Source organism: Pagrus pagrus (assembly GCF_965226575.1).
Source record: "Pagrus pagrus genome assembly, chromosome: 12".
In the NCBI taxonomy this organism is placed as follows: Eukaryota; Metazoa; Chordata; class Actinopteri; order Spariformes; family Sparidae; genus Pagrus; species Pagrus pagrus.
The window spans coordinates 1,435,835-1,455,937 of NC_140196.1; the positions used below are offsets into that span (position 1 = coordinate 1,435,835).

A 20,103-nucleotide genomic window follows, 5' to 3' on the forward strand; every position below is an offset into this window, starting at 1 on the left:
AACCTGATATTTGTACAAATATATTTATGTTGCATGTTTTCAGTTGACTGGAGGACGGAGAGGATATCTGAAGACTGTACTGAATGTGCTTCTCCTGTGAGGTGATGATCAGAGGCCAACATTCATACTCGTTCTTGTGCTTTCAGCTCCGTAAATATTTCATGAGACACTAGTTTCCTTTACATTATCAGGTCAGGATATAAAGGGGGTTTGGTTTATCGCAGCAGGTCAGTGTATCAGGTTCAGGACGAGGGAAACATCAGGTCAACGTGAGGTTTAGCAGGTGATCAGAACATCTGATTGTGCCGCAGGAGAAATCAACTCGTCCTGCTGATCTTCAACACAAGAATAAAGACAGTGTCAGCAGCTGTTTGAGTCCAGTGCTGACCGAGTTTCAATCAAAATGTCTGAACCGTTCTGAAAATACAGTGTGACCGAATGTGTTTTCAATCAACTGACGACCAGAGGAAGAAACCAAACGAGACATCAGTGGTTTGGTCAGTTATCTTTGGGCTTCGCTCAGGTTTTCTGTATCGTGAAGCTCAACTCCACGTTAACTTCAGAGGATCAGATCAAAACTGGACCAATCAGATCTCTGGAGAGACAAAGTCAGCCTTCCTACAGGATCCTGGCACCTGGACACGATACACAAGCCGTTAACTTTCATACGACGGTGAACAGCTGCCTTCGCTCTTAGTCCACCACTGCTAGAGTAACATGTGACGCCTTTGTAACGATGACAGGGAATAAGAAGTATGTTTAAAAAATCCACACGTTCATCGGCTCTGCATGGATTATAAATACGCTGAACAGTTCTTCTCCTCTCGGCAGAAACAGTCGGACACTGTTTGTTTGTTTCACGCTGAACAAACTTATAAATATGTAATAAAAAGGTCAAACTACTGATCATGTTGATCATGATCACATTTTTAAAAACAGGCTACGACGACTCTAATTCTTCTTTACAGCTTCAACATTTAATATCAGGATTTTGTTTTCTGCAGTTTTTTAATTGAAGTATTCATCTCCAGCACTTCATTCATGGTTCTTCACATGCTGCCGCTTCACATGTAAATTCATTCATCTCTTCTGATCCGTGTGGACCTGAAGTGTTTTGACCGGTTGCTATGGTGATGAAGAGATTACCCCCCCCCCCCCCCCCCGTTTCTTCTTTATCTTTTAGCCTTTCAGGTGGAGAGGACTCCTGTAACAGTGAGCGGCTGAAGGTGTGCACATGTACAGGAGGACTACCTGCAATCTGAAACATGACACTGACGTCAGAACATCAGATTTATACACAACGTTTAGAAAAACTACTACTGACGACCTGTGAACACCTGATCCAAGGTGACAGACAGACAGATACAGTCAGTGAGACAGTCAGTCAGACAGTCCTGGGAAACTGAAACAGATCGGACCACATTCCTGCTGCTCGGCGTCCGTTAACCCTGCAGCAGCAGTAGCGGTGGCGGTGGCAGCGGCGGCGTCTCAGTTTCCTCTGGTCCCGTTAGCTGGCAGCGTCACAAACACGCACCGCTATCATCAAAACGCCCAGAAACCTGCCGGGTGACTTTCTGCTTCACAAGAACATGCTAAAGATGAACCGACATGTTTTGTATCGTCGTGGTTTAAATGATCTGCTGCACTCACGCCAACTTTCTGCAGGTAGAGGAGGAGAAACCAACTCGCACCACAGGATCAGCACGTCATAATCAAATGGATCCAATGAAGCATATTTCCTGCCTGCTGCTCAGCGCACGGACAGATTGACACGTTACACTACACATCGATGAAGCGCCGACACAGTGAGGCAGTGACACACTGTCCACAGACCAGGAGCTCATTAACAGCCGGCAGTCTCAATACGCTGCGATATTACACATTTCTTAATCCGGCTGTCAGACAGGACGCAGGGACACAAACTACAAACTCACAGGAAAACACTGAAAACCACAAACGACCTCCGTCTCCTGCAGGCTCACCGAGAGCCACAAACCTGCCTGCACAAGTTCTTCTTCTCTGAACTGACGAGACAAATTCAGCTTGTTCCTTTACCACAAAAGAAGAAATTCAACAAGTGGACCGCAGGGGTTTTAAAGACACTCCCCTCACATCTTGATCCTGTTGTGGTCTTTTACAGGTCCCTCGTTATTCTCCTGTCAGGTTCATGCTTTTAATTTGGGCGTTTACACACTTTAAAAAGGAGCAGTTCACCCAAACAGTACAACTCAGTCATCATTAACCCTTTATTGAGCTGAAGTCTTCACTGTAGCTGTAAAGCTAAAAGTGCTAAAGTGTTGCAACAGCTCGTCCACGATGTAAATGTGATCACAGCAGACGAGCTGCGTGGAGACATCTGATGTTTGAATCATCTCCAGCTGCTTCAGGTGTTCAGCAGAACGCTGCAACTCTGTTTTACTGTGAAGCTCCAGAAATGTTCTGTGGACTACGAGACTTCACCTGACTTTATATCATCAGGAGGAGATGATGGCTGAGCCTGACTTTATATCATCAGGAGGAGACGATGGCTGAGCCTGACTTTATATCATCAGGAGGAGACGATGACTGAGCCTGACTTTATATCATCAGGAGGAGACGATGACTGAGCCTGACTTTATATCATCAGGAGGAGACGATGACTGAGCCTGACTTTATATCATCAGGAGGAGACGATGACTGAGCCTGACTTTATATCATCAGGAGGAGATGATGGCTGAGCCTGACTTTATATCATCAGGAGATGATGGCTGAGCCTGACTTTATATCATCAGGAGGAGATGATGACTGAGCCTGACTTTATATCATCAGGAGATGATGACTGAGCCTGACTTTATATCATCAGGAGGAGATGATGACTGAGCCTGACTTTATATCATCAGGAGGAGACGATGACTGAGCCTGACTTTATATCATCAGGGGGAGACGATGACTGAGCCTGACTTTATATCATCAGGAGGAGACGATGACTGAGCCTGACTTTATATCATCAGGAGATGATGGCTGAGCCTGACTTTATATCATCAGGAGATGATGGCTGAGCCTGACTTTATATCATCAGGAGGAGATGATGACTGAGCCTGACTTTATATCATCAGGAGGAGATGATGGCTGAGCCTGACTTTATATCATCAGGAGGAGATGATGGCTGAGCCTGACTTTATATCATCAGGAGGAGACGATGACTGAGCCTGACTTTATATCATCAGGAGGAGATGATGACTGAGCCTGACTTTATATCATCAGGAGATGATGGCTGAGCCTGACTTTATATCATCAGGAGGAGATGATGGCTGAGCCTGACTTTATATCATCAGGAGATGATGGCTGAGCCTGACTTTATATCATCAGGAGGAGACGATGGCTGAGCCTGACTTTATATCATCAGGAGATGATGGCTGAGCCTGACTTTATATCATCAGGAGGAGATGATGGCTGAGCCTGACTTTATATCATCAGGAGATGATGGCTGAGCCTGACTTTATATCATCAGGAGGAGACGATGACTGAGCCTGACTTTATATCATCAGGAGGAGATGATGGCTGAGCCTGACTTTATATCATCAGGAGGAGACGATGGCTGAGCCTGACTTTATATCATCAGGAGATGATGGCTGAGCCTGACTTTATATCATCAGGAGGAGATGATGGCTGAGCCTGACTTTATATCATCAGGAGATGATGGCTGAGCCTGACTTTATATCATCAGGAGGAGATGATGACTGAGCCTGACTTTATATCATCAGGAGGAGACGATGACTGAGCCTGACTTTATATCATCAGGAGGAGATGATGGCTGAGCCTGACTTTATATCATCAGGAGGAGACGATGACTGAGCCTGACTTTATATCATCAGGAGGAGACGATGACTGAGCCTGACTTTATATCATCAGGAGGAGACGATGACTGAGCCTGACTTTATATCATCAGGAGGAGATGATGGCTGAGCCTGACTTTATATCATCAGGAGGAGACGATGGCTGAGCCTGACTTTATATCATCAGGAGGAGATGATGACTGAGCCTGACTTTATATCATCAGGAGGAGACGATGACTGAGCCTGACTTTATATCATCAGGAGGAGACGATGACTGAGCCTGACTTTATATCATCAGGAGGAGACGATGACTGAGCCTGACTTTATATCATCAGGAGGAGATGATGGCTGAGCCTGACTTTATATCATCAGGAGGAGATGATGACTGAGCCTGACTTTATATCATCAGGAGGAGACGATGACTGAGCCTGACTTTATATCATCAGGAGGAGATGATGACTGAGCCTGACTTCAGGAGGGAGGAGGTGATAAATAGTCTCAATAAAACAGAAGCTAAAACTGGCACAGACTATTTGTCATCAATAAGATGAAAACGTGAGCAGACGTCTCCTCTTCAGTGTCGGATCAGTGAACTCCTCCCGACCTCTCGCCTCTCCTGTCACAACAAACCACTTTTCTCCACCACTTCCTCTCTGCTGCAGCCTCAGGAGCTGCTCTCTTCTCGTCTTTTCAGCAGATTCCTTCTGAGGTTTTTTCTTCTTCTGTTTGTGTCGACTGTTTGCTCTGCCTCTGACTCTCAGCCCCCGGACGGTCACACCGACACACCGACAAACTTTATGACCTCTCGGCGCGCTGTGACGGCTCGCACAGGAGAAACAAACACTGACGGCCGGCTCTTCCCTGCAGAGGTTTACTGACATTTACAGTGTGATGTTTGACCTTCAATGATGAATTAAATCGGCGGTTTACCCGACATCAGGAGTGTGCAGAGTAATCGATAACAAGAGTCAGAGCTTCAGCTTCCCCGAGACAGAGACACAATCCTGAACACTGCATGAAGTTAGGAGGAAAGACTGTATTCAAGAAGGGAGGCACTTAACCGCCGTTGATCCCAAAATACAACCGTCAAAAATTAATTTCTGAATTCTTGTCTTTATATCAGATCTACATGTATACCAGTGGTGTCACGATTTCGTTTTAAAGTCGAAAAATTGCTCAAATGATCTTTCAGTTTGGATAATGGAAATCACAGCATCAGTGATTCTGACAGTATTATTTTCCTCTTCACCCGCCCATGTGCGCCCATCAGGGGCTAGCTTAGCGTTAGCCTGCAGCATCACTTTACACCTACGTTACTGTGTGTATGGATGTTTTTTAAACCTGCTAAAAACAGGAAGTTTCTCTTTCTGTTTTTCAGTTTTTTGCCTTTGTGATCACGAACGCGCTGGACACATTTAATCAATAATATTCTTAATACGTCGTCTCTTCTGGAGCCGATGATGAACGATGCAAAAACTGACCTGCATAAAGACTCCAGGATGAAGACAAGCTGTTGTCGTAAAGAAGAACCACTGATCTGATCTTTACTGATCCACAGGTGATCGTCTAACAGTGGCAGAGCCGTCAGTGTTTGTACTGATGACATTTACGTCCCATAAATTAAGTGCCCGTCCACGATAGTTTCCAGTTTTAGCTCTAAATTAGCACAAAATTGTGTTCTTGTGGCATCTGCAGTTTATCGAAGCACCTTATCAAACCTTTTCTCTGTTTCCAGGATGTTAAGACCGAGAACACCTGGATTTTCCCAGGATGTGAGTTGGCCCTTTGTGAAGTGTTTTCAGGGTCAGAAAGAGGCGACCGTACCTATGAGAGCCTGGAAGAGGTTGCTCTGGAAGATGTCGATGACCCTCTGGATGGAGTGTCGGAGCTGCCGGTCCTCGGCGTGCTGCAGCTTGGCCCGGTACTCCTCCAGCAGCAGCAGGGCTCGCTGTGCATCTGGACGACAGGAGGAAGCAGCAGAGGTTCATTCTGGGCCTCAACAACTGATAACAGTGATCTGAGACGCTGGTCTGAATAAACAGCTGCTTCACTGCTGCAGTAATCCCTCAGTGCTGAAACACTGAGCTACACCAGCTCTATTCAGATCACACTGTAATACTTAATACTTTAGTTTAATACCACCGAATATGAAGACATGAGTATAAAGTGTAAGTGGAGTCTGGTTTAACTGAATGAGGCCTCTCCCCGACAGATAAGTATAAAGGTCAGTGTGTCAGGATGAGCACAGATTTGGGTTTAAAGGGCATCAAAACTTCTGATTCAGACTAAAGAAAATCAGATTAAATGCTTAAAGTGTTTAACACACATCCGAGACAATTTAATGACTTTAAAGGCCTGATATTAACAGTTTAATCTAAGGCTTCTCAAGGACCTGGAAAAAGAGTTAGATGTTGAAACAATAAGAACAGGGCTGCTGTAGTTTCTTTGCAAATTAATCTGCAGATCATTTAGTCTATAAACTGCCAGAAAAAATGTCCAGAACACAGATGGATATTCAGATATTCAGCTTACTGTGATCTTAAAACAGAAACATCCAAATCTCCACATTTCTAAAGCTGGAACCAGAGAAACGTCAACATTTCTGCTTAATGACTTCTACAGTAGTGATTAAACCTTTATTAAACACTTTCTTTTTAAAGTAATTTTCTGTTTGAGTAATGGAGAAAATAATGTATGGGTTAATCATGATGAAAACAATCGTTAGTTGCAGCACTACATGTCAGCTGTAGGTTTAAAGAAGTCCTGGGTCGATATCAGATATCAGATATCATCAAATATCACAATATTACCTGGGATGTGCAAGTTATTTCAAAATATTGAAAGCTGTTACAGCATCTTCAGGCTTTTATTTTGAAAGGATAGCGCACGCTGAGATGTGGAGGCAGTCGAGGAAACGCAGGTCGATACTGTGAAGTTACTACGGGTCAATACAGCGATGTAGCGATGCCAGTTTTTGTGGCTAACTGAAGTTAGCATCTTCCTGGTTCTCTCCACACAGAAGAGACGTTGGATTACGGCCCACGCTCGGTTGAAAGGCCATCGAAAGTCGTTTCTGCTGCTGAAAAAACAACTAATTTTGACTGAAGCCTGGCGATCAGTTCGCCGATCACATTTCTTTTTTTTTATTTATGGCTGCAACTACCGATTGTGTTCATTGTCGATTAATCTGTCAAGTATTTCCTGAATTCATTGATTAATCGTTTGGTCTCTAAAATGGTGAAATATGTCCATCAGTGTTTCGTCCCAAAGATATTCAGTTTACTGTCGCAGAGGACGAAAGAAACCAGGAAATATTCACATTTAACCAGCTGGAGAAGAAACTTTTGGCTTTTATTTCTTAAAGAATAATTCAAACTGATTAATTGATTATCAGAAATACTAGTGATTAACTTAACACTTTACAACTGCTCTGTTAGTTGTTGCTGTTCTAGTGGTTTTCACACAAAACAGGATGCTTGAAGAAAAGTCCACTCGACTCTGAGCAACTTTTTTATATCAACCAGAACTTTTAAAGAGACGGTCAGACTGTCGCTGATGAGAAACAGAACTGTACACAAATCATTCTAGTTGTCATTGTGTGTATTTTATAGGTTTTGTTTTGTATCTATCTTTACATCAAAGACTAAAAAGGAAATGATTTATGAACTGTGATGTACTTTCTCTTCATGTCAAACTGAGGACCAATGTTTGAGTTTTGGGGTCAATATACACATTTGTTTTTCTTTTCTTTGCAATGTTTCTTCAAAAGCTGTTATCAAGCACAGAAATATGTCACAGAGGAGGAGATGTTACAGTGTAACAATAAGCTTTATTGTTTAAAACGACATCAGTGCACCGACACTGTAAAATAATGGAGAATCTAATAATTATCAATGAACTCGAACATCTTTTTCTGCATCAATAATATCAGCCAGGCTCTAAAAATAAACAAAACTCCAAGTCAGGACATGAAGAGCAGATATTTAACAGATAACTGACTTCACTTGAGCTTCTTTTAAATCAATTCATTAATATTTGACCTAATATTGAATTTATATTTGAGTTGCTGTTTTTTTGTTTGTTTTAATTTATGTTTTTGCTGTTTTTGTCTTTTGATCAAACAGAAAGTGACATTAAAACCTCTCTGTTCTCAGAGAACATGTGACACGCACATTTTTCTAATACTGAAACCACTGAAACAGAAAACCTCACTAAGAATGTAATAATCATAAATTAACTTATTCCTTATTATCATCTCTTAACAAAACAAACAGGTTGACATGTGGGACAACATGCAGACAGATCATTTTATAAGTATTTGACCTAGTTGGGTTTTTCCATTCGTATTAGTTGGATTTTTTTGCTGTTTTCTGACTGATATGAGATTTTTAGGGCCAATAAACAAACAATAAAGATAAAAACAAAGTTTACATGCGGGACAACAGATGCTGATACATCTGTGATGGGCTGATATCAGCTGATAACATCAGTCAGGCTCTACAACAGAGAAACTTTTTATTTTTCATTAAAGCACTTTATAAGTATCTGACCGAGTTGTTTTTATTTTACTTGCTTACTTATTGTACTTGTTGTCTTGTTGTCTTGCTGTCTTGTTGTCTTGCTGTCTTGTTGTCCCTCATACTGAGATATTAAACGTCACTTTAGGCTCTGAGAACTACTGAGGGCCAGTTTGTAATAGTTATTGACCTTTATTGAAGTGATTGATGAAGTGATTGACCGTCAGTCTTCAGGTCCAGTAACAGAGCAGTCAGTGCAGTCACAGAGCAGTCAGTGCAGTCAGTGCAGTCACAGAGCAGTCAGTGCAGTCAGAGAGCAGTCAGAGCAGTCACAGAGCAGTCAGTGCAGTCAGAGAGCAGTCAGAGCAGTCACAGAAGTCAGTGCAGTCACAGAGCAGTCAGTGCAGTCAGTGCAGTCACAGAGCAGCCACAGAGCAGTCAGTGCAGTCACAGAGCAGTCACAGTGCAGTCAGTGCAGTCAGTGCAGTCACAGTGCAGTCAGTGCAGTCACTGAGCAGTCACTGAGCAGTCAGTGCAGTCACAGAGCAGTCAGAGCAGTCAGTCACAGAGCAGTCACTGAGCAGTCAGTGCAGTCACAGAGCAGTCACTGAGCAGTCAGTGCAGTCACAGAGCAGTCAGAGCAGTCAGTCACAGAGCAGTCACTGAGCAGTCAGTGCAGTCACAGAGCAGTCACTGAGCAGTCACAGAGCAGTCAGAGCAGTCACGGAGCAGTCAGAGCAGTCAGTCACAGAGCAGTCAGTGCAGTCACAGAGCAGTCAGAGCAGTCAGTCACAGAGCAGTCACTGAGCAGTCAGTGCAGTCACAGAGCAGTCACAGAGCAGTCAGTCACAGAGCAGTCAGTGCAGTCACAGAGCAGTCAGAGCAGTCAGTCACAGAGCAGTCAGTGCAGTCACAGAGCAGTCAGAGCAGTCAGTCACAGTGTAGCCAGTCACAGAGCAGTCAGTGCAGTCAGAGCAGTCAGTCACAGAGCAGTCAGTCACACAGCAGTCAGTGCAGTCACAGAGCAGTCACAGAGCAGTCAGTGCAGTCAGAGCAGTCAGTCACAGAGCAGTCAGTCACAGAGCAGTCACTGCAGTCACAGAGCAGTCACAGAGCAGTCAGTCACAGAGCAGTCACAGAGCAGTCAGTCACAGAGCAGTCACAGAGCAGTCAGAGCAGTCACAGAGCAGTCAGTCACAGAGCAGTCAGAGCAGTCACAGAGCAGTCAGTCACAGAGCAGTCAGTGCAGTCACAGAGCAGTCAGTCACAGAGCAGTCACAGTGCAGTCAGTCACAGAGCAGTCAGTCACAGAGCAGTCAGTGCAGTCACAGAGCAGTCACAGAGCAGTCAGTCACAGAGCAGTCAGTGCAGTCACAGAGCAGTCAGAGCAGTCAGTCACAGAGCAGTCACAGAGCAGTCAGTGCAGTCACAGAGCAGTCAGTCACAGAGCAGTCACAGAGCAGTCAGAGCAGTCAGTCACAGAGCAGTCACAGAGCAGTCAGTGCAGTCACAGAGCAGTCAGTCACAGAGCAGTCAGTGCAGTCACAGAGCAGTCAGTCACAGAGCAGTCAGAGCAGTCAGTCACAGAGCAGTCAGTCACAGAGCAGTCAGAGCAGTCAGTCACAGAGCAGTCAGTCACAGAGCAGTCAGTCACAGAGCAGTCAGTGCAGTCACAGAGCAGTCAGTCACAGAGCAGTCACAGTGCAGTCAGTCACAGAGCAGTCAGTCACAGAGCAGTCAGTGCAGTCACAGAGCAGTCACAGAGCAGTCAGTCACAGAGCAGTCAGTGCAGTCACAGAGCAGTCAGAGCAGTCAGTCACAGAGCAGTCACAGAGCAGTCAGTGCAGTCACAGAGCAGTCAGTCACAGAGCAGTCACAGAGCAGTCAGAGCAGTCAGTCACAGAGCAGTCAGTGCAGTCACAGAGCAGTCAGTCACAGAGCAGTCAGTGCAGTCACAGAGCAGTCAGTCACAGAGCAGTCAGAGCAGTCAGTCACAGAGCAGTCAGTCACAGAGCAGTCAGAGCAGTCAGTCACAGAGCAGTCAGTCACAGAGCAGTCAGAGCAGTCAGTCACAGTGCAGTCACAGAGCAGTCAGTCACAGAGCAGTCAGAGCAGTCAGTCACAGAGCAGTCAGTGCAGTCAGTCACAGAGCAGTCAGTCACAGAGCAGTCAGTGCAGTCACAGAGCAGTCAGTGCAGTCACAGAGCAGTCAGTCACAGAGCAGTCAGTGCAGTCAGTGCAGTCAGTCACAGAGCAGTCAGTCACAGAGCAGTCAGTGCAGTCACAGATCAGTCAGTGCAGTCAGTGCAGTCACAGAGCAGTCAGTGCAGTCACAGAGCAGTCAGTCACAGAGCAGTCAGAGCAGTCAGTCACAGAGCAGTCAGTGCAGTCACAGAGCAGTCAGTCACAGAGCAGTCAGTGCAGTCACAGAGCAGTCAGAGCAGTCAGTCACAGAGCAGTCAGTGCAGTCACAGATCAGTCAGTGCAGTCAGTGCAGTCACAGAGCAGTCAGTCACAGAGCAGTCAGAGCAGTCAGTCACAGAGCAGTCAGTCACAGAGCAGTCAGTGCAGTCACAGATCAGTCAGTGCAGTCAGTGCAGTCAGTCACAGAGCAGTCAGTCACAGAGCAGTCAGTGCAGTCACAGATCAGTCAGTGCAGTCAGTGCAGTCACAGAGCAGTCAGTGCAGTCACAGAGCAGTCAGTCACAGAGCAGTCAGAGCAGTCAGTCACAGAGCAGTCAGTGCAGTCACAGAGCAGTCAGTCACAGAGCAGTCAGTCACAGAGCAGTCAGTGCAGTCACAGAGCAGTCAGAGCAGTCAGTCACAGAGCAGTCAGTCACAGAGCAGTCAGTGCAGTCACAGAGCAGTCAGTCACAGAGCAGTCAGTCACAGAGCAGTCAGTGCAGTCACAGAGCAGTCAGTGCAGTCACAGAGCAGTCAGTCACAGAGCAGTCAGTGCAGTCACAGAGCAGTCAGTCACAGAGCAGTCAGTGCAGTCAGTGCAGTGTGACTGGCAGTGAAACATCATGACTGGGTATAATTAGGTTGCCGTTGACTTTTCGGCTCTTTTGACTCTGTGACACATTTTAACAGAGATAAAGTAAAAGTACACGGTTAGTGACGTCACCAGTACATGAGAGTGTCTGAGTGCTGCTGTGGCCGCCTGTTGTAAATATTTCATTAATATTAGTTTATTTTTAGTTGGGCTCGTCTCCAGACAAGGTGCCCCACATACAACTTGGTTAGCAGCGGCGGCTAACCGGCTAGCCACCTACTTTAACTCACTTTACCTGGCATGGCACGGCACGGCTCAGCAAGGCCGAGATAAGCCGTGTGGAGTGTGTTAGTGTCGAGTTGTGAGCGTGTTTCAGTGAGTCCGTGTTTGTTTCGCTGTTGTGTGTCTTTATACGAGGCTGCAGTTTGACTTTCTCCCAGCAGGCAGCGGCTAGCCGAGCTAGCTTGCTAGTTGATATGTTGAGTGAGAGCGGCTTACCTTTCTTCCTGACTGGCATGGTCCGGTCCGGCTCGGCTCGGTGTGGAGCTAGTTCAGTGTTGGCCACATACACTCCCACACAGGGCGGTTTTTATCGATTATTCCGCCAGCTAAAGCCGCTGTCAGCGCTCCAAGTCCGGGCAGAAGGAAATCCCTCCACGACGACACCAAGTTCCCTCCGAGCCCAACAAGCCCAAACTAACTGTCGGCGAACTGACGCGTCCGGCGACAGCAGCCGCCGCAGGATCGGGGGGACGGCCACGGAACAGCCGGGAGTCCTGCTTCAAAGTCCCGTCACAGACAGCGAGCAGGGTCCGGCGACGAGCTCCGTCCTTCACCGACTCTCCGTGCTGTACTTCCCCGCCAGAGAGGCTCCCTGCCCCGGCGTGCACCGCGCAGGCTGACCGCGGCGGCGACGTTAAAAAGTGGAGATGTCGCGTTCACCCGCCGTGCGCCGAACTCCGTGTGAAAAACAGTGCGTTTCCGTGCGGTGCATGCGTGAGCTGCCCGCTGCTGCTGCCGCTGCGGTGGAGGGAAACGATCAGCCCCGCAGCTTCTTCTTCTCCCGCAAATAAACTAAACTTCAAAGTCCAGCCTGGCGGCACACCTCAACTCCAGCCGAGCCGAGCCCGCACTGATGTATCCCGCACTGGCACGCACACTTATTATTATTCCCCGCACAGCCTGCGTTGTGCATTCGTGTCAAACTTCTCTCAGTGTAAATCCCTCCTCTCTTTTTCTCGCACTTCCTCTTTTTTCCTGCTTCTCCTCCTTTCTTCCTCCACTTCCTCCTGCTCCTCCTCCTCCTGCTCCTCCTCCTCCTCCTCCTCCCCAGGTCCACAAATTCCAAACTTTCCTCCAAAATGGCGTCTCAGAGCTGCAAATGTTGAACATGTGATGTCCAGGAGGAGCCTTCCCCCCAACCTGCCGCCCAATCACAGGCTCACCTGCAGCACCAGGGAGGAGGAGAGGTGAGGAGGAGAGGGGAGGTGAAGGAGGAGAGGGGAGGTGAAGGAGGAGAGAGGAGAGAGGAGAGGAGAGGAGGTGGAGGAGAGGAGGGGAGAGGAGAGGAGAGGTGAAGGAGGAGAGGAGGTGAAGGAGGAGAGAGGAGAGGAGGTGAGGAGAGGAGAGGAGGTGACGGAGGAGAGGAGGTGAGGAGAGGAGAGGAGGGAGGAGAGGAGAGGAGGTGAGGGGAGGAGGAGAGAGGAGAGGAGAGGAGAGGAGGTGAAGGAGGAGAGAGGAGAGGAGAGGAGAGGAGGTGAGGAGGAGAGAGGAGGTGAAGGAGGAGAGGAGGTGAGGAGAGGAGGTGGAGGAGGAGAGAGGAGAGGAGGTGAAGGAGGAGAGGAGGTGAGGAGAGGAGGAGAGGAGGAGGAGAGAGGAGAGGAGAGGAGGAGAGAGGAGAGGAGGTGAAGGAGGAGGAGAGGAGAGGAGAGGAGAGGAGGTGAAGGAGGAGGAGAGGAGAGGAGAGGAGGTGAAGGAGGAGAGGAGGTGAGGAGAGGAGGAGAGAGGAGGTGAAGGAGGAGAGGAGGTGAAGGAGGAGAGGAGGTGAGGAGAGGAGGAGGAGAGAGGAGAGGAGGTGAAGGAGGAGAGGAGGTGAGGAGAGGAGGTGAAGGAGGAGAGAGGAGAGGAGAGGAGGTGAAGGAGGAGAGAGGAGAGGAGGCGCAGGGTGGAGGAGCAAGAGTAGAAGGTTGAGGAGGAGAGAGCAGGAGAAGGAAGAGCAGAAGTTTTAGGATGAGGAGAGGAGAGGAGGTGAAGGAGGAGAGAGGAGGTGGAAGTTTGATTCAAAGAAGATGGACTTCAAGAAAGTAAAGAGGAAAAAGATGTGAAGCTAGACTGAAAGGAGAGGATGAGGAGGAGGAGGAGGAGGAGGTGAAAGATGAACTGGAGGGTCAAATATGGATTAAATAGATTAAAGAAGAAGAAGAAGAAGAAGAAGAAGAAGAGGAGGAGGGATGAGACCAGATCTGAGTGATGAATGGATCATCACTTTATTTAACTTGATAGTGTTTAGATTCAGTCTCAAGAAAAGTTTGAAGTTATCTGTGGTTTTGCAGAAACGTACAAATATTCTGTTAATGGATTAATACTTCATTTGTATTTATTATAAATATTTTTTTTTTATCAGCCATTAAAATATAGATATTAATAACCGTATAAATTAAACTGATCTGAAGTTCTTTATATTTCCATATCTGTCAGGAGCCTCTGCAAACATCAGAAACAGAGAAAAGGTGTTTTTGCCTGACGGTTTGTGTGATTACAGATGTGTTGATGCTCACAGATCATTTCCTGACACATGTTTTATGAGACTTTATTAGCAGGAGCCGACGGTGACAGAGGTCAGAGGTCAGCCGCTGACCCCTCCTGCAGGACAGATCCATCCTTTGGTCACGATGAAGATGAAACATCCTCCTCCTCTTCCTCCCCGTGTGAAACGTCCCTCTTTGTCTCTCGTTGTCTCTCATGTCGTCTCTCATGTGCTGGTGCAAACCACTCGGCGCTCTGGCCCAGATTAAAGCGAGCAGTTCCGGTGAAAGGAGGAGGCCTTTATTTTTAGACGGTCATGTTTAATGAATGACCTCGCCTTGAGTCTGGGCTCGTCGTGTTGGAGTCGAGAAGGAGAGGTCTGCTCTGCTCTCACGCCACCTGCCACCTCCTGACAGCCACACGGTCGCATCAGGCTCAGATGTGATGAGGCAGAAGGATGTCCGGGGTCAGGAGGTGCTGCTGACGACGGCTGATCAAAATGTTCGATAACAGATCATTTTATTTTTGTTCTTGATCCAAGATGGTCGCCTCCACTCTGAGCCCCACGCTGCAGCTTCACCAGAGACATTCAGCGAAGATCAGATATTTTTCATCATATTGTATATTTGTAGCTGTTAATACGTGAAAACAAACTGATCTGAGAAGACGTCACTTACACACTTTATTAAGCTGAAATCTTCACTGGAGCTGCTAAATTAAAAGTGTTAGCGTGCACGAGCTCGACCGCACGGCGAGGGTGTAAATAACTTGTTCAGATCAGGTTGTGATCTTCTGCAGACTGTGATCACAGCAGACGAGCTACTTCACCTGACTGTCATCAGCATGGAGGGAGGAGGTGATGACTGAGCCTGACTTTATATCATCGGGAGGAGATGATGACTGAGCCTGACTTTATATCATCAGGAGGAGACGATGGCTGAGCCTGACTTTATATCATCGGGAGGAGACGATGACTGAGCCTGACTTTATATCATCAGGAGGAGACGATGGCTGAGCCTGACTTTATATCATCGGGAGGAGACGATGGCTGAGCCTGACTTTATATCATCGGGAGGAGACGATGGCTGAGCCTGACTTTATATCATCGGGAGGAGACGATGACTGAGCCTGACTTTATATCATCAGGAGGAGACGATGACTGAGCCTGACTTTACATCATCGGGAGGAGACGATGACTGAGCCTGACTTTATATCATCAGGAGGAGACGATGACTGAGCCTGACTTTATATCATCAGGAGGAGATGATGGCTGAGCCTGACTGATAGAACAAACACTGTCAGATCACACCGTCACAAATAAAAACATCAACACAACAACAGATGTAAAACACAAATGAATCAGAGGGTAAAAGAGCAACAACATCGTTCCTTAAAACAGGTTTTGAAGTGGATCATGTGCTTCATCATTTCATGGCACCAAACATCAGGAGCTCAGCGTTCGTCCACCAAACAGAGCTGGACTCTTCAGTTTCTGATTCCTGTGCAGTTGTTGTGACGCCCTCCTGCTCTTATTTCATCACACCAGCATGAAGAATTAGCACCTCTTTGTTTTCAGGTGTGTTTCAATCTGTATCCTCTTTAAACCATCCTGACGACACACTCACCGGCAGGAGCTCAGCTTCTGACTTTTACTGAGGAAATTTGTTGACATGATGTGAAACATGCTCATTAGCTTCAATGCTGAGAGTGAGAAGTTTACGTTCCTGTTGTCGAAGTCTGAAGCTTCATCCAGCAGTTTATATCGTTCAAACACAGATTTAACTAAAATTAAAGTCATGAAACATCATCAGATGATTTCACTTCAGGTGATTGTTGGTGAGACACTGTGAGTGATTAAAACATCTTTCTATCACTTCAGATAAAATACTTACTCAGTTTATTTGTGTTTATGTTGTCAGTAAATGTGATGTTGTGTGTGTAAGTAAGAGCCAGACTGACCGCATTAATGCTGATGAGTGTCTGAGCTGCGTGTGTGTCTGTGCATGTGTGTGTGTGTAGTAGGAGTGCGTGGGAATGACAGTGTGTATGTTTTTTTATGATTTTGTGTAGCTATGAGTGTTCAGGCCTCATACTTGTGTGTTTACGCTATGGCTATGTGTGTGTAATAAGTGCTTGGGTGTGTGTGTGTGTGCTTGTGTGTGTGTGTGTGTGTGTGTGTGTGTGTGTCACACACTCCGGCTGCCAAAGTCCAGATTTATGCCAAGATTAATTATGAGCATGTTGTCCAGATGGGGATGAAAACTGACATGACATGTGCAGTAATCACATTACAGTGTCAGACAGCAGCGCTCAGGCTCAGTCCAGTCTGCAGGTTCTGGTGCAGATGGACGGATAAATCCTGCCGTCCACATGTTGGCCAGGCAGCGTCTGACGCCTCGTGGTGTTTCTGCTGAAACACCTGCAGCTAAAACGTGGACGCAAGATTAAAGGAACTTTAGAAAAAAAACAACATAAACTTGAACAGTTTCCAAGAGTAGGCCTTAAAAAAGGATATACACTGAATATTGTTGTATTTGAAATCTCATTGGCTACACGAGGTGTCAATCATTCTGTGGCTGGCGTGTAAGTGGCTCAGGACAGAGGGGCGGGAACAGAGAGCGGGTCTCCTCTCTGCATGAACACTGATTGGCTGCTGTGGGCTCCAGGACGGCGTAGACACTCCCCCTGTCTGCTTATTTAATAATGTTTAATGTTTATACTTATTTAATTCTGTTTGTGAGGGTTTTTTTTTTTTTACATTTTACTGTTGTTGTTGTTGTTGTTGTTGTTGTTGTTGTTATTGATATTATATTTGAACTTTAACATGGAATATTTTATTTTGTATTTGTTGTTATTTTCTTTGCTTGTTTTTGTCTTTTATTATCTTAATTTTATTGTAATTGGTTTTCATTTGTCTCTAAACCTGTTTTTGTTTTCTTATCATCCCATGTTTGTTTTTTTCAATCACTTGTAAACACTTTTTGATTTGTTTGAGATGTGCTGTATAAGTGGTGTCAAATACATGTCAAACGTCTATTTACCGTGTAGCGTGCTAACCAGTTAGCTCATGGCCCGTTTTTTTACCTCGAGGTGACAGTCTGATGATAAACAACAACAAGTGTGCGAGTGCTCCGAGCTCCCAGTGCAGGCAGAGTAACCCAGCATGACCGCTAGCTGCATGGTTAGCTAACGGCAGCTGCAGTTAGTAGCAGTTAGCGGTTACTCTGGTGATATGCTTCCCCCTATTTGTTTAGAGTATGACAACTTATCCAGTTACATACTGCACCTTTAATAGTGTTAGTTTACATCATCTCAACACAAACAGACACACACACACACAAACACACAGTGGATAGTGTCTGTGCATTGTAGTATCTGAATCATAATGGTACAAGAGTGTGTCTTGACATAAAGTGCGTGTTCTGTTTTTGTGTGTGTGTGTGTGTGTGTGTGCGTGTGTGTGTGTGTGTGTGTGTGTGTGTGTGTGTGTGCTCTCGAGGACCCCGGTGGGACGGAGTGTGTGTTATTAAACAAGCGCTCCCTCTGTCAGCTGAGCTGCTGTTGCTCCGGTGAATCAGCGTGTTGAAGCTTCAACAACGGAGCTTTTGTCGCCGCCGACGGCCCAGAATCACACCGCTGTCTCTGTCTGTCTGTCCCTCTGTCTGTCCCTCTGTGTCTGTCTGTCTCTGTCTGTCCCTCTGTCTGTCTGTCTCTGTCTGTGTCTGTCTGTCCCTCTGTCTGTCCCTCTGTGTCTGTCTGTCTCTGTCTGTCCCTCTGTGTCTGTCTGTCTCTGTCTGTGTCTGTCTGTCCCTCTGTCTGTCCCTCTGTGTCTGTCTGTCTCTGTCTGTCCCTCTGTGTCTGTCTGTCTCTGTCTGTGTCTGTCTGTCCCTCTGTCTGTCCCTCTGTGTCTGTCTGTCTCTGTCTGTCTCTGTCTGTCTGTCTGTCTGTCTCTGTCTGTCCCTCTCTCTGTCTCTGTCTGTGTCTCAGCCTGCAGATCAGCGGCGAGCAGCGTCCGATTATCCCATTGTCACCTGAATGCCACTAATGCGTCGCGTCACACTGCAGCTGAGACATGCTGGAGGGTTACAGGAGCGACTTTGTCCTGGAGGTCAGAGGTCACATCAGGAGGTCCACTGGTGCTAAGAAGGTGTAACACCGTGATCCATACAAGTCCTGCAGTCAGACACAATGTCAGCTAACTGCTCCTGCAGGGTCAGAGGAGAAGAACTGGTCCTGCAGTGGATCCACACATTATAATACATGAAACTATGGTGGTGTCGATAACGCAGATAGTTTTAATTACTTTAAATATATTTATACAGTCAGGCAGCTGCCACCAGGTCCACATCAAATTACAGAACAAGATACACCACTAAGTCCACATAGCATAACCCAAGACATGAGTAACTGCTGCATTCAGAATAAAATGGAGGTCCTGCAACAACTGTAACACAGAGGAGCCTTTAAAGGTAAAGCTGTTTAATTATATTGCAGTGAAAACATCAATGAACCAAATAAATAATCTGAGGCAGACGACAAAACCAGTGCTAATGAGCTAATGTCAGGATGCTAACACACCTGCTACAGGTACTTCAGAATGAAAAACAATAAAATATTAAAATAATAAAAGGCTCAATAAATAAATACATTTTCCAGGAAACTCCACTAATAATAGAAAATAATGTGGGCATGAATTCATTTGTATAACGTGACAAATATTTATAATTTGCTTCTGTCTGTTGGTTTGTGGTTAGGCCAGTTAGACACTGGGGCTGATGCAGGTGGACGTGGGAGTCAGGGGACGGGGACAGGTGGAAGAGTCTGAGGACATCTGGTGGACGGATGGAGAAGGACAACGACTGGGCCTGAAGAGGCAGAATGTGACAGCAACAGATGAAACTAACACAGCAGCAGTTTCACTAAATGTTCAGACACTTGAGTTACGATGTTCTTCAAGAAGAACTCAGATCTTTCACTTCAGTGACAATAATGTCAAAAGACTCCGTCACAAGTAAAAGGCTCGCATTCAGGATCTCTACCAGACACTTTGTGTTCTGTTGGTTCTGGTGGGCCCGGTCAAATAAAACAGACATTTATCTTTATGATTCATTCAACCTGGATGAGTCAGAATCTGAGCTGGTGACAAACATCAGGAGTGAAAATCATCAATACACAGAAACAGACAATCTGCTCACTGATGTCTCAGCTGTTCATGTGGCTCATATAGAGGCAGCAGTGTCACATTTAAACAGCTTCAGAGCCACTTACAGCTCCTCTCAGTACATTTAAGTCCAAGTAATCAAGTACTTTCACTCAAATACATTTAAAGTGTCAAAAGTAATGAAACTTTAAAAAAAGATCTGTTTCTATGTGACATTATTATTATTATTATTATTATCATCATCATCAGAGCTGCTGCAGGTGAACGGTGCTGTAAGAAGTACCCAAAAGTCAAATACTCCAGTAAAAGTCTTAAAGTGTCTGATATTAAATGTACTTCAGTATCAAAGTATCAGTAAAGTAACTGATCCATATATTTACATGTATGTATAAACTGTATACTGTGAGTCAGCTGATCATCACAATCACTGTTTTTATCTGACTGATGAGAAAATCAATTCATTTAAAACTGTGATACTTGTAATCTGTAAAGTAACTAGTAACTAAAGTTAAATAAATGCAGAGGAGTAAACAGTACAATATTTGCTTCCTAAATGTAGTGGAGTGGAAGTATGAAGCAGCAAAAAGTACCTTGAATTGTACTTGAGTACAGTACCTGAGTGAATGTACTTAGTTACATTACATCACTAAGTCTGAACTACTTTATATTCAGTTACATAGTTCAGTCCAGTGGTTCCCAACCTCTGGGTCGGGCAAGTACAAAGTTTCCTTCTGACGTGGAGTGAAATAAACGTATAATATAGCATCAGATGGAAATGTTCAAGTGAAGTAAAAGTACCTCAACACTGTACTCAAGTGAAGTACTGGAGTAAATGGACTGCAGTAGTACGGACTGAAGTGATGTCAGCAG

At 45.8% G+C, this 20,103-nt stretch overlaps 1 protein-coding gene across 12 annotated transcripts in view; it reads right to left on the bottom strand.

The window, feature by feature from the left end:
* Positions 1-12,668, bottom strand: part of dlg1b (discs large MAGUK scaffold protein 1b) — a 111,534-nt gene extending 98,866 nt beyond the window's left edge. For 6 of the 12 annotated variants that reach the window (XM_084368686.1, XM_084368691.1, XM_084368690.1 and 3 more), the window contains exons 1-2: positions 11,826-12,667; positions 5,640-5,771 (exon numbers count right to left, since the gene is read on the bottom strand). In XM_084368686.1, coding sequence (XP_084224812.1) covers positions 5,640-5,771; positions 11,826-11,844 — 151 coding nt within the window. In that variant the 5' untranslated portion in view covers positions 11,845-12,667. Of the gene's footprint in view, positions 1-5,639; positions 5,772-11,825 lie in introns of all 12 variants that reach the window. The other 6 variants (XM_084368684.1, XM_084368676.1, XM_084368677.1 and 3 more) reach the window with 4 other exon arrangements.
* Positions 12,669-20,103: the final 7,435 nt, after the last annotated feature.